This window comes from Larimichthys crocea, chromosome VII (genome assembly GCF_000972845.2).
Source record: "Larimichthys crocea isolate SSNF chromosome VII, L_crocea_2.0, whole genome shotgun sequence".
Taxonomy (NCBI): domain Eukaryota; kingdom Metazoa; phylum Chordata; class Actinopteri; family Sciaenidae; genus Larimichthys; species Larimichthys crocea.
The window spans coordinates 4033727-4048555 of record NC_040017.1 but is presented as its reverse complement, the minus strand read 5'-3'; the positions used below and the strand labels follow the sequence as shown (position 1 = coordinate 4048555).

General features: G+C 38.4%; 1 protein-coding gene across 4 annotated transcripts in view; it reads left to right on the top strand.

Moving 5' to 3' along the window:
• The window catches only part of fstl5 (follistatin-like 5), a 163141-nt gene that overhangs the window by 81490 nt on the left and 66822 nt on the right, over positions 1-14829 (top strand). For all 4 annotated transcript variants that reach the window (XM_019260614.2, XM_027280893.1, XM_019260615.2 and 1 more), the window contains 2 exons: positions 7518-7714; positions 12719-12839. In XM_019260614.2, the coding sequence (XP_019116159.1) occupies positions 7518-7714; positions 12719-12839 (318 nt within the window). The remainder of the gene's footprint in view (positions 1-7517; positions 7715-12718; positions 12840-14829) is intronic.

Below are 14829 nucleotides of genomic sequence, written 5' to 3'. Positions count from 1 at the left end.
ACCTAAAATGAACCAAACATTAAACGCTAAGGGGGTAGATTAATAAAAGCCCCATTTTGCTGTTTTTCATGGAACTTTTTATTTTTTTTATTTTTAATATTTGACAATACAATCTTAACTTTTACAACTATATTGTAGGGCTCCAATGTTATAGTTGTAATTTTAAATATTTAGCCGTTAGTCAAATGCAGCAAATCAGTTTTAGTTTATTTTGAGATAATCAACATTAGCAGCTACCTTGACTATTTTACTATATAGGCCGATACATCATATGACCATCTACAGTATAGCCCAATGGCAGTTGGCTAAACTCCATCTACTAATGAGGATCAATGATATGATTTAAAGACCCACAACAGCTACCAAATATACCTTGTGATAAGATTGTCTGCACTTTCAACCTTGCCTTTAGTCTCTAAAGGCACAACTCTTCAGCATGACAGTCAGAGCCTGAAAGTTTTATCCTAAACTCTGGAATATCAGTAGACAGCTGTTCTCTGTGCCTCAGGTCTGCTGTGACTTTTTTGCATTTGTATCATCCTGGGCAAAGCGACTGTGAGCAGTTTGCAGCCCTGCTGCCCAGATATCCATTTCAAATTCAGTCAGGTGTTGCGGCAGTGACACCTCTAGTTGCTCTTAAAGATTGCAATCAGTGACCTCTGATTTGGGTAACCCAGTTGTCACGGCGTGCTGTCTTGATGTATTGCGAGTCGTGGCAGTACCCAGGGCCCTGGAGACAGAGATGGAAAAGCTGGAGGAGAAGGTGGGGGGGCGGGCTCCATGGGGCAAAGATGGGACAGTTTCAGTGGAGTTGACTCCATCTATTCTGCTGAGCCACCTTTTTCTCTATATAAATAAAACAGTAGTGCTTTTAAAGGGGTAGGTGGAGGAGAAGGTAGTGGGTTCACTCGTGGTTATAGCCTCAGTGAACAGTGGATGGAGAAGGTTTTCTTTTTCTGACTGACTACTTTTTTCTGAGAATGATGAGAAAAGTTTTTTTTAGGTCTGCATTCAAACAAAAACAGAGTAGAACAGTGAAATAACAGAGTTGTGTATGTTCCCGAATAGACCTGGTTATTTTTTAGAGCAAGTTGCAGGATAACGTGTGGTGTTTTTCTGTGATCCATGGCGCAGTATTCAACAATGGCTGTATATTCACCTCCATTTCAGTTATTGTCAACCATTTAAATTCTTTAAAAACTTTAAAGAAAAGATCATTGTTGGCCTTCATGCTTTATCTAGCTTGTTCATCACTTTGCGGTATTTCCCTGTGGATGGGTGCGATCTTACACAAGAGAATGCCTTTATGTTCTGGTTTGCTTGCTGAGTTTTGTTGTTCCCCTTTTGAGAGAAAGATCCAAAAAGTATTTCATTACCTCATAGCCAGAGTGATCCACTACGTCTTATAATGGGAGTGTAATAATGAGTGCATCAGTGAACACAAACATGAATAATATAAAAACAGAACCAAAGACATACATAACGTAAGAGTCACACATTAGGAGTATATTCATCTACACAAGGCACTTTCAAGTTCATTTGAGAATTGTATATATGTATACGTGATATGTATTACTATTATTACTATTATAAATGTTGTATATATTTAGTATATGACACTGTATTAACCTAGCTGTCAGTTGGGATAGACTGATAAGTTGTTAGCAAATGGTAAATGTCTACATTTTTGTAGTCATTGAATCAAGTTATTCGTAACAAATGGAATTAGGATTTCAGTTAAATCTTTTTCACATCATGCTGTTCGTGAATAGGCTGGGTTGCTGATATAAGTCATGGACTCAGATGTACTTTCCATTGACAAATTCAAGGGAAATCTAGACAAAGAAAAAAGCTCAATGCAAAACCTGAGTTTTGAATTCATTTTTTGATTGACCTTGGCTTTGTACTGTGATTATTCTGATTACCCTGATTCTTTCTATTGTACCATAGCAGCATTGAAGTCTACCTTATGACAGCATTCTGGCCCTTTTTAATGGTTGCAGGGATTTAATTTAACAAAGGGAAAGTCTTTTGCACATTAAAACAGGATGACAGAAGAACCACCTGCTAAATTATAGTTTAGTGTTGGCAACTCTACTGACCTTCCAGCTATAATCACATAAAACCTTTGATTTTGTGGCCAGTCTACAGGTTGGAGATAAAATGTATTTATTTATTTATTTATTTTTGGTGTCTACAACATTGATTCATAATTATTGCGCATTTCCTCAAACTAAGTTAAAAAAAAATCATTTGCAGCGTGCTGACAGAATCATTAAATTACCAGCTGAAGGACGTGGTGCCGGAAACAGGCCTGATTCTGAGACAATGTTTCTCAGCAAGATTTGTGCATACAGGTCATGTAGAGAAAGTAGCACATCAGCAGCTGTCTATTTAGAGCATATTTGTCTATTTTGACAAAAAGCAAGCTTCAGATAACTCTGTTTGTCAGTTATGCACATAAAGCAGGCGAAATGAAAGCTGTTATTTGGCAGGTGTTGACAACTTAAAACTTATGAGTATTTGTTTAGTCAGATGCCAGTGAAACACTCCTGAAACACGTCCAGTGTAGACAGCCTGCAAATCCCTTTTTCCAGCAGAGACTAACGTGTCTTTGCACTATCATGTTAATTGAAGTCCCACCTGTTTCCTCTTCCATCTATTCACCATGATATGAAAATGCCAAATGGATGGGCAAGAGAATTTCAAGATCAAGGAAATTCTTTGTCAAAACGTGATGGCTGCTGTAAACTATAATTGACAGTTTGCTGTAGATTTGAGTCTGTTATGCAAATAGTAAAATAATATATGATGATTTGAGTTCCCAGTTCTTTAACAACTGATTCTGTTGGGCAGCTCCCTTTGCAAAAATCTTCCACATTCCATTCCACATATGCACAAGACTGATCAGTAAACAGACATTGACAGACATTGCTGTGTAAAAAGTTCCTGTTAAAAATAAAATGCTAGTCCTTGACCATGCTCTTTTCTTGCCAAAGCAAGCACTTCCAAGGATGAAACTTGAAGCATTCTTCAAACATCATTTATCAATCACAAGCCTCTTAACAACTCCTTCGGCATTGTACACCCAATCATTTTTTTGAATTCACAAATTCTTGTAAATTCAAAAGGCTGAAAAGCAGATTCTTCAAAGTATAGCAGTACAGCAATTAAATGAGAGTGCAAACTTTAGCTAAAAGCTATAGCTTTGCATTTTGATAACAAATTTCTTCACTCACAGGAGAGCAGCATCCTGCTACTATCTTGTTTGACCAATAGTTTTAATGAAATAAATCATTTGCCCCCAACTGATATAGTCCATATGAATCTTCTTACTCTGGATTGTATTGTACTGTGGACTTCACCCCCTCATTATATGAACAGTTAAAGGCAATTAATAAGAGACAATGGCTTTTCACGGTGGAACTTGACCAGTCACTTGCCACATATGGAGCCCTTGTGACCAAGACATTTGTCATAAGCAAGGTCATTGTGGAGTCATAGCCAAACAGTAAAGCAGATTGGCTAGTGTTCATCCTCCATGTGTTACTGCATTATCAAATGGTGTTAAAACGTTTGGACCTCCTACCATGTAACACACATCACATTTTGAATAAAAGCCTCTTTGACAGAATAACAGCCACTATGAAAGGATACAATTCCAGAGATTTTTTAACTCTCACAAAATGGTAAAATATTAGGTGTACAAGCTCTTGTGAGTGGGTGAAACAAAAAGTGAATAATATTGACTAAAGCAACATTACAGTAACGTGTGGCAGTAGGAGTATTACAGTCTGCATCCATTACAACACCCTTACCCTTACCGTTACTCAGCTTGTGATTGGATGTTGCAAAAAAGGGCTGTGTTGTCATTAAAGTTTAACATTAATACATACTGTAAAGTTTATGGACTTCAGATGACAAGGGATGGAAATATTTAAAAGAACATCGGTGCCTGTGATGCTGTCCATGTTTTATTGGGAAACCAGGTCCTGTCTTTCCTACCATGGGAAAATCACAATCAATCATAAATTCAAATTTTAGCCATTTTTCTTTGCACCTGTAGAAGGACTCTGGTTCATGGTAGAATAGCTTGTATGAAGTATTGTATTACTTCAAACTTTAAATACTTTAAATTGTTTAAATTTTAAAAACAAACAAACACATGCAAAACCACCCATTGCAAAATCATTAATTTTATCTTTTGAGTTCCTGCTTTGTTCACTTGTAGATGTGTTTGTTTTTACTAATACTATTTCATCAGTACACCAAACTATCATTTATTTATTTGATGTCATAGTGAAGAGATGACAAAAAAGAAAGGAGAGAGAGATGCAAGTTCTCATCTGGGGACATTGCACTTTATGGTTGGCGTCTTAACCTCTAAGCCACTGTGGTTCCCAGAGATCAGTTGTGCCTAAGTTTATAGCCTGCCAGCATGTTTCCCCAGTTGCTCTGTGTAAAATAACATGGCGGGGGGTGGGGGGGAGCAGCTGATTCAACTGGCAATGTGAGGTTTAAATCTGGGCTTCTCCAATGATGATTTGAGTCATCAACACTGAGGGGGAATCATGAATAAAATCACTGAATTTGTTAGCTGATTGATTGCATTTGAATGTCTTCCATGCAGCTCGAAAGCAATTTGAATGGCTGAGACACATAGAAAACCTAAGGCCAGATTTTACAAGACTGAGAATCCTATCAGTAGATCTCATCTAAATGGATTGGACTGAAATATACAATAGGTTTCTGCTGAGTTGCTGCTTATTCCTTAAAGGCCTCTTTTGACAAAGGCATTTAGTCTTAATTAATTTGAGAGAGATTATAGTAGTCATTGTCTAATTAATCGTGACACTGTCTGTGTAGGCATGTACTGTGGCTTGAGGATGCTGAGACTGTATGTACAGTAAGAGCATGTGTGTGTGCATAGCGGTTTGTGTGTACAAGTGTGTGTGTGTGTGTGTCCCCGTGCGTTCCCCTTTGACGTCGCTGACCTTCATATCCCTCGGTTATGCCAGCAGCCATTTATCTTTTATTCATTCTGCCATTTGTGACTAAGGCAGCTTCTTTGGCACTGACGCTTGTCAAAACAGACCCTGTCCCTTGATATGCAGCATGCTGCAGCCTAAGGCGGCTGCTGCAGTTTCCAGGGCAAGAATAAACCTGCTGGTTCCATTCCCAAGAATTTACCCAACACTTACGCTGTTTTGACAGCCAAAGCAAATTCTGTAATTCAATAGGTCCTCCAGTTGGCTTGCTATTTGCAGTGGCTGGAGTAAAGACAGGCTTACCAGCCAGTAGTCAGTAGCTCCACTGCTGCTGTTGTTGTTCACACCCTGCTAGGTGCAGGAAGCTTCAGACTGAGTGTACAGCTCCAACATCTGTGAACAACTCTGTGTGTCTCTCACTGACTCTCTCTGACAGGTGTACCTGCTCAAACAAACATTGTTCCAGAGCATCTTGCTTATGTTTAATTCTCTCCGCCTGGCTATGTGAGCTTTCAGTTATTCAGTTTTTCAAGATGAAACAACGGAGACCTTGTTAAAACACAGCATATACAGATGGTGACAATTAAAAGAAACATAAATGGCTTAGTGAGGTGTTGGGTCACCATGAGACCAAGTTTCTACCACTACTACTTATTCCACATGATATTCGCTCATAATGGTAATTCAGAGAACTGCATTCAGAGGCCACAGTATGTGATTCAGACCATTTTCATATTCATCAAACCTTCAGTGGTGCTTCTTCCCCTGTGTGAAGGCATTCCGTCGTGTTTGCTCATTCTTTTTTTCAGGTCTTTTCGTGGCGAGTATAAAAGTAAAAATACTGAAGTAATCAGAATGAATGTGTAAAGCCCTACTGAAATAGAAGTAAAACTTAATAAAGTAATAAATTACCCAAAGTACATCTCCATTTCAATAACTGCTGCCATTATGAAAGTAACATTGACGTTGGCATTATGTTAGGTTGTCTGCTTTTTGAAGCACTAAGTTAGCTAACAGACAGTTATCAATAAATTGTCATAATCGTAACATCCACGATTCATTTTATACATGAAAAATGAAAAAGTTAAGTGCATTTTTACCTTCACTATGTGCAACTTACTTCTTGTGCTTGTAGAGGTTAGAAGCAGAGTTTTTACATTTTTACACTGATTGTCTGTCTATACCTGGTAAAATATAAAAAGATCCACAAATACTTCCCCCTAACTGTTTAATTTCAACCTGCCCCAGTTACAGTCCTAAATGTTTCAGTGCCAGGACATGAAGTCTTTACATCAGCGGACTGTGACAAGGTCACACGGAATTGAGATGAAAATGAAAATGACTTGATCCTCTGTGGTAGCTCATTGATTTCACTGAGTGAAGTAAGAGTGGAGAAATTCTGTCAGCCGGTCAAACTCAAATCATGGGTAGCGTCAGGATTACACCATCCTTTCCATTTGAATGTTCGCTGATTACTCAAGTTGTTTTGCTGAAGGAACGCAGGAAGAAATCTTTAAGCCAAAAATAAGATGCCACACATCCGTTAATGACATGTCATTGATTTCTAGGTACACTCTGATTCCGCTTAACTAGTCATCAGCTCTCAGCGAGCACCCAGTTCTACTCAGTGGAGATCTCATTACGGCACTCACTAAATCATTCCCTCCTGATCATCCCCAACAAAGTTCATTTGCCTCACAGATGACTCCATGCAGCAGCTATTATTCCATATTTCTCCTAGGTGATCACACCAAATGATGATGGCAGAGATGACATTTTCCTCCCTTGAGATTTTAAAAACATCTCAGCGAACAACAAAGTTTTTCTCGTGGCTTAGTTGACTTCAGCTAATATAACTGTTATTAAAGGAGAAAACGTTTCCAGCTCTAACAATAAGGAGTTGATGTGACATATGTCAACCGCTACTACTAGTCATTATTTTCTCCTTACCTTGGCTCTACTCTGCTGAACCTTTCATGTAGTTGACTTCTTTGATCTAGAGTCTTTGATGGCGGATTGTACATACAACACCATCATGTTTTCTGTTGCTGTCAGGGTTAGCTCTTGACACCGGTGTGACGGATTTGTTCGCCAGTCTCTTTTGTGTTGACGGGAGCTGCTGCGTTCTCAGTTTGAAGCAGTGAAATGCTACAGACTGTCACTGTTTGTGCTCCCCTCGGGATAATAATACTTAGCATTTGTTATTGTGATGCAGACAATCACAGACATGCTCATATTTGGGTTTTGGGTGAATATAAACAGCAGCTTATTGTTTAATAATGTGTGTCTTCAGGGGGATTCGAGTTTTCACAGGGGCTAATTAGCTGAGATTTGAAAAATTGCATTCAATTTAAGTAGTCCTAAGTTCAGTGCTTTTAATTATACACCTTTTGGGATTCATTTATGTATTTATGAAATATCTGTTTTTACACGTCCCCTTAATTTTTAATTGATTTTTTTAGTCATTCAAACAAAGGAAACACAAACTCTCCTAACCACTGCGCTTCTCCTTTTTTCTCTTTTTCCCAGACGACAACTGCAGACTGAGTGACTACCGTCGGCTGAAAACAAAGATTCTGGATTTACATGATAAACGATACACGGGGTCTAACATGCACGGGGCCCACAAGGACAACATGGCTGCCAGGAAGCAACTAGTTGATTTGATGTTCAAACGCTTTGATGCAGATAACAATGGTCAAATAGATGCCAGCGAACTCTCACAGGTAAGGACATAAAACATAAGATGAATAATGCACAAGATCCATCCATCCATTTTCTGTAACCATTAGGGGCTGGACAGGGCACATAGAGACAAACAACCATTCACATCTATGGGAAATTTAAAGTCACCAATTAACCTGCATAAACAAACAGAAAGACCCCAGCCGAGGTTCGAACTAACAGCTAACGCAACGCTATTCTTAAAAAGAAAACGTTTCAGTCAGTCAAATAACCTAACCTTGATTGAAGGTAACACTTATCTTATAAGAGTTTTGTAAATGTATTCATGTACCTTTTGTCAGTCCCCTAAAAAGAAGCTCTTTAGCATTTTGTATCTGCACTTCAATTTTTAAGATGCCCCACAGCACTGCGTAAGTCTATCAAAATTGCACAGTAATTTTATGTAAATATATATCCAAGAGGGTGGATATTTACATAAAAATGACAAACGAACAAACCATCTGTGTGCTCAGGTGTTTAAACTAGCCGCTTTGATGTCTGCCATAATTGTGTCCATTTTACACCTCTTACCCTTCCCTCTGGTAACTGTAGCGTGTGGCTCTAGGTAAATCTTTTCAAAAGCAATGTGGGTCAAAGAAGCCTTGTGCTTATGGGAGGCTGCAGCCTTTGACCAGAGCTGCCAGGAGGGATGGTTGTAAAAAGAGCTTTTTGTGGCTGCCATGAGGAAGGAGGATATTCTGCGCATAACAAATAACGTCTCCCAGTTACCTGAGGACTGATTTATTATAGAAAGTATTTAAATAATTGAAAGGGTAAGCAACCTGCGGTGGATTTCAGAACCATGAAACCAGTTGCTATTCTTAGGTCAGTTTCCTGCTGATCCAGTAGGATATCCCATCTGTGCAGGGGTCACCTTGGTTAGCTTTGTCAGAAACTTCTTACCCGACGGGGGGAGGTCTCATTAGATTAATTTGAATATATTTTAGTATTTTGAGTTACACCATCCAAATAATGCCTCAAAAACTGTGATATTTTTGTCATATTTTCATATTATTTACATATTTTTACATGTTTTTACATTTACACAGCACCCCTTTCCAGCATTAGAGAAATATTGACTGCAGTGAGTGAAATGCATAGTCAACAAACCATGTTGTGTTGTGTTTTAGGGAATAACATTGTCAGTATTCTGCATGTGAATTTACATACGCCCTTTAAGCCTATTAAATATTACTTTAGACTGATTTCTAAACCTCTTGGGGATGCCATTTATTCTATTCCAGGCCAAGCTGTACCATTTCACTTCTCCTCAGGTGTCTAAATGACACAAACTAGTCAGTAATAATTAACATCCTTACATGTATAAGAAGTTCTTTTAGCTCTACCACTTTTATCCTTGACACATATGGGGATGTTGGCAGTTTTTTTTTTTTTTTTTTTTAGAGTGTGAGCTACGTAAGACGCATTGACAGAGAAAATAAGAGAAGTGAACATTTCAGGAATAGTCAGAAATGGAAAAGGCTGATGCAGGTCCTCTCTGACTTTGAGGTACACATAGCTTGTAAGAACATTGTTTTCTTCACGTTTTATTGGTTTGCTTATCACTCTTTCATACAATCCAAACTACAGGCTTGTTTAGCTGAAGTGAGAGGAAACGTCAAGTATTTGCACATCTACAGCCTACTGGAGATGAGTCTACTACTCACATCAAAATTACTGCATAATAAACAATTACATGATAAATATTGGAGCAAAACAGCTTCATTAATCTGATAAGACACTTAATAAACAAAGGCAGTTGTGGGTTGACAGTGCCTCAGCATCAGCATAAGGGCGTCTGAATGTAATTATGGATTGAGTCTTTAATGAGTTTTTATGTTGGTGCATAAAATGTTGTCTCACAGTATAATTTCAGAGTAATTAATAGCTTGGAAATGACAATATTCTTACAAGTACAGTATTATTTTGCCCCCAAAGGATGCAAGTTTGAAATGTCATACATGCTTTCCTTTACCTCAGTTGCTTGAGCTATAGTAAGACAGGAGAGGTTTGCCTTACTAACATAAAATGTGCGTGAAAGAAGACAAAAGATTTATGCAAATTACATCTTGGTGTGAACAAGGCCTTAAAAAGAGCATTGCACAAGCAAATCACACTCTTATCAGTAGCTGAAAGTACAAAACCATGGCTGCCACCCTTGTGCCCTAAAGCGCTCTTTATAATTGGAGCATTCTCTGATCTTATTTGAAAGTCTAGGATGGAAATCCCTCACCCTGGCATATTTGACTTGCTAGAGTGTGCACATGAAGGGACACAGGGAGCATTTGTCCCTGCCCTTTTAGTCCTGGGTGCCCTTTTCAAATGGCATTTCTTTTCATCCATTGCCCATATCCATATCCATCATTTGACCAAAAACAGTACCTTGTCCATCAGAGACCCTGCTGTACCCCTGTCTACCATAACGGTTGCCTGCTGTCTAAAAAATAAAAATATTTAATCAATTATGGTTCATAAAAAGCTAAATAAAGTTCCATGGTTATTGCTTTTTAGAAAGATGGCTAATGTCCACATCTTGAGCAGAATTCATGTGCAAGTTATGGTTGAAGATAAATGGTAATAAACATCTGTCTATAGGACCCACACTGCAGTAGCCCCTTCGACATCCTCTTACCAATGCATAGGGTTTCAGCACACATAGCACAGTACATACACTTATCCCAGTAGTGAAATTTAACTGTCTGTACGTAGCTGCTAATTGTGAGATAGGTGTTTTATCTGAGAAATCAGGCAGTGTTCCATTGGCTGTGTAGATTAAGCTTCGATTTGAAGGCAGAAGCTCAATGAACATTACAGCTGGTTATCCTGTCAGTGATCTGTCTCAGTTCATTTAGTTCACAGGGTTTACTGAAAGCCAGTGAGCATGTCTGTGGTTCTCTTTTACTGTGGTTGAATAGTCACTTACTACAAAAGAAGTGACTGCAAAAAAAAATCTAAAGTAACCAGATGAATCAGTTCTTTGTGTGTGTGGGGAATAGGGGTATGCCATAAAATATTTAAGATTTCGAGTTAAGGAATCAAAATGTGAGATTTTTCTACTGTAAGCAGTGTTTGCTCACAAAGGCCACCTACATTACTCCAAGTCAAAGCAAGCTAGAAAGAAGGACCAGAGAGTCAAGAATATTTATAAGTTTCAATACCTTTTTCCTGAGGAACATTTGAAGTGATGCAGCTCAACTCTAAATTTAAAAATACCTACAAGACACAAAGTGGAAAACATTTTGCAAATCTACATATGAACGACACAATCAGCTGTTTTATTGTGTATGCCACATTTACATATTTCTAGGATGTACTAAGCTTATTCCATTACAGGTGACTACATTTTGGGCAAGTCATCTGGGAAGGGAAGTGCACTGATCCGATGAACGAGGCATGATGTATAAAGCTGTCCCTTGTGATCAACATTTTGACAGCTGATCTAGTATGATGGATGTTTTTCTGCCTGGGCCATGCAGAGGGCATTGGCTAGGATCATGCTTTAGCAGGATGATGAGAAAACCTGTATAGTTTTTGGGGCCTTTTTAGCATCTGTTGTGACAAAACTTTAGTGTGTCTTGGTTTGGATAAACTGACAGCAAATATTGCATGCGTCTTATCAACTTTGACATCCAACTCAGTTTAGATTGAGCATGTAATGTTGACTCATTAGAGAGATTATATCCAAACTTCAAAGTAGACTAAGTCAGTACACAAAGTAACATTTACTTGTGTACTGTGTACTTACGTGTAATAAACCTAGTCAGATGCTCAAAATTAAGAGCAAACTTTGCAAACTCTCATAACCTTAATATGACTATACTAATATCTTGATATTTTGACAAAATAGCTACATCATGAGGCAATTTTGCTTTTTTTTTTCTCCAAGCAATTTTTATTTTTATTTTTTTTTTGGTCTCCACTTAAATATAAAGTATAACAAAGCTCCAGGTGCCTGCTGATGCCTACAGTAAGAACAGTGGATATCTGCCCCAAGAGTGAGATACTTTTTTAATCCTGAATGTTTAAAAAATAAACTCTCTCCCTCCTGATGGTAAATGGCTGTAAATAAAAGTAGGTTCCAATGCAACTTTTGGTGTTTATTCCTCGAGAAGCCTGGGCTCTGCCGTCTCTTCCTAGAGCCTATGGCCTCAGTGGCTATCTCTCAGCTAGAAGCATCTCTGTCCCTCCTCTGACACTAGACAGGTGCCTAAGGGAATACCTTAAGGGAGCCACCCTGAGAGCCTTCAAAGACGAGCCAAGTGTGTTGCAAAATTTGTCTGTTTTTTACAGTAAATTTCACCACAAACATTACAACCTAACAAGACCGATGGAAAATGGAAGAACGTAAAAGTAAACATCAAAATCACAAATTATTTTACTGGGCGTTTTACTGATTTTAATTCTGAATTGACCTCCTTCCTCCATATGCATTAGGAGGCAGTGTTTATGTACCAGAACAGCAAAAGCCAGGTATCTTCTAAAGTTACTATACTGTATGCTGGCACTGCGCTCAAATAAACTGTGGAGATAGAGAGCTATGTTGTAGCTGACTGTCAAGTCATCATCTTATGCATTTCCGGCAGGCTAGATGCCTTGAGGCACATTACTGCTTCTCGTCAGTCCAGTCAGTGACTTGTGACTGTCAGTCATCTGTCAGTAGCTTGGCTGTGAGCCCTCCTTTCTCCTGATCGTCCCACCACTCCGAGAAGCGGCCAGACTGACGGGTTGTTTGAGGCAGTTGCGGTGTACTATATAGTGTCTGTACAGGTTTAAGCAGGTTTATAGCTGTCATGACAAAATGTGCCAATACGAGTGGCTATCGGAGTCCCATGTTTTTCGGGGGATCATCTGGGCATTACTGCACTGCATGTGTCCTAAATATTTATGCTAGTGCAGATGGCATTTTATAAATGTTTGTTTCTAGTAGACAGATTTGGAAAAGTGAAGACAAACCACAAAGTATTTTCCAACTTCTTTAACCAAAAATTAATGAATTCTCATTTAAGGTTATCAAGCAAGAAGGTCTGTCCAAGGATGTCTCTGAGTGCACACTGTTTGACCTGCTGAAGTACAACGATGTCAATGATGATGAGCACCTCACAAAAGAGGAATTTTACACAGCTTTTGGTGAGTCCAAAGTTTTGTTAGTGAAATGTTTTATGTGATTAGAAAAAAAACACACACACACACATTCAATGTTTTCTCTGTTTTAAACTCTCTCTCTCAAAAGTGAAGGCTTAGGCCTGGCACTGAAATTCTCATCCATCGAGGCTCAGCCAATACTTTTAATATGTCCTGATGTGTTTATTACACATACTGAGGTTGATTGGCAGTCACCACATCATCATGATTGTTACACATTGTGACAACAGTGTCCACATCATTTTTCACCAGTTAATTATAAGTCACTTGGACAATACTGCAATAATCATGACTAAACTGTAACACAAAGAGTAACTTGAATGCACTGAAACAACAGATGTTTATACATTTATTTAAATTAAATGTAATTGATTCGATTGATACGGATGCTTTTCCTCCTACTGTTTTTCTATTAATAGCATAAAATCTAAGCCATCTGTTGTGCAATGTATAAAGCTTAGGGGCTCCTTAAAAGAAAAATGTTGTCTAATTAGTGTTTGACTCTGTTTTAAAATCTGAGGAGTCTGAGTGTTTAACATCATCAGTTTTTAACTTTTCACATGGTGCATTTTCTTAGAAATGCGGATCATTACAAGTTGTTGGTTGTATGGTTGTTGGTCAAACGTTTAGTCCATCAGGGTAGATAGAAAAAGGAGGATCAACGCTAAGTTGTTGCAAACGGAAGCAGGTCATAACTACTGCGAAATAATAGTTCCCCCCCCCCCCTCATTAGGTAACATAATGTTGACAGGTGCTCTGCTATGAGTCACACCAACACATGTGCACCGGTTTCTTCCTCCTCCTATTGTTTCCACCTCTTTCTTTTTTTTCACAGTTCCTCCCTGTCTGACATTTTCAGTCAGCTCAATATCCTCTGACAGAATATCCTCTGACATTTGGCTGTCTTGACACATTTAGCTGTGGGAGAGAATTCATAATCAACCTTCATCTCATTGGCCTTTTGTCTTTAAAGCATTTCTTAAAGCAGACAAAGTCACGAGAGCAAATGGTGAAGTGAAGAAGTCTCATCTTATCTGTTATTCTCCACATCATATGTGAGTGTGTGGGAGAAAAGCCCTTCTGGCAACTCACATAAAGAAGGAAACCCCATCCAATCTGGGGAGAGCTGTGGCTCCTTGAAGACTCAAGTTTCTCTAACTTCAACTATTTCCTTTTTCAGTTTTCAGATCTTTTTTTTTTTTTTTGCAAGCTTCCAGCTTAGCTCTTCACAAGGAAATGAGATATTTAATGTTAGTAAATCTCCCTCTCTGTGGTGGAGTTTCTTTCAACTTGTCTTTTTCCTTTCTATTACTTCTTCTTTTAATTATTTATCCTTATGTGCCACTTAATCTTGTTATTTAGGAACAAAAGATAGCTGCCTAAATGTATAAATGACAAAATGACTAATCGCATAAGCCATTTCATTAAGTCTCTTGACTGGGATTGGTATTTTCTGGCTGGCCTATTAAGAAAGTATCAGATTAAATCTAGCAATGTGCTGAATACTAGCTTTTGTGTCTTTGTCAACAGCTCAACTTCAATCAAGAAATTCATGCACGCTACTGAAGCACTCAAAGCCATTTCACCTTGGTTCACCCAACACTGAATTGACCATTTTACATACTTGGAGGTCATTCAGGTTCTCAGCGGGTGTCTTTGCTTTGTTCATCATTAAATCTACTTCATTCTGCTAAATGCTTAGGTACTACAAAGATGAGGGAGCTGAAAAAGAAAGGCAGATAAAAAGACCACAAATTCACTATCTCTTGAGCTTAACCACTGTATTCAACATTTCATTCATTTCATTTCAATACAAATCTATGAATCTAACCAGAGGAGATTACAAAGAAAAAAGTGCTTTGATTGTAGGTCTGGGAAACAAAGAGACCAGAAAATGACTTTTCATGTCAATTCTCAGTGTATTGAGTAGGACTTGCAACTCTTTCACATATTAGGGAGCAATTTAATTCAAAGC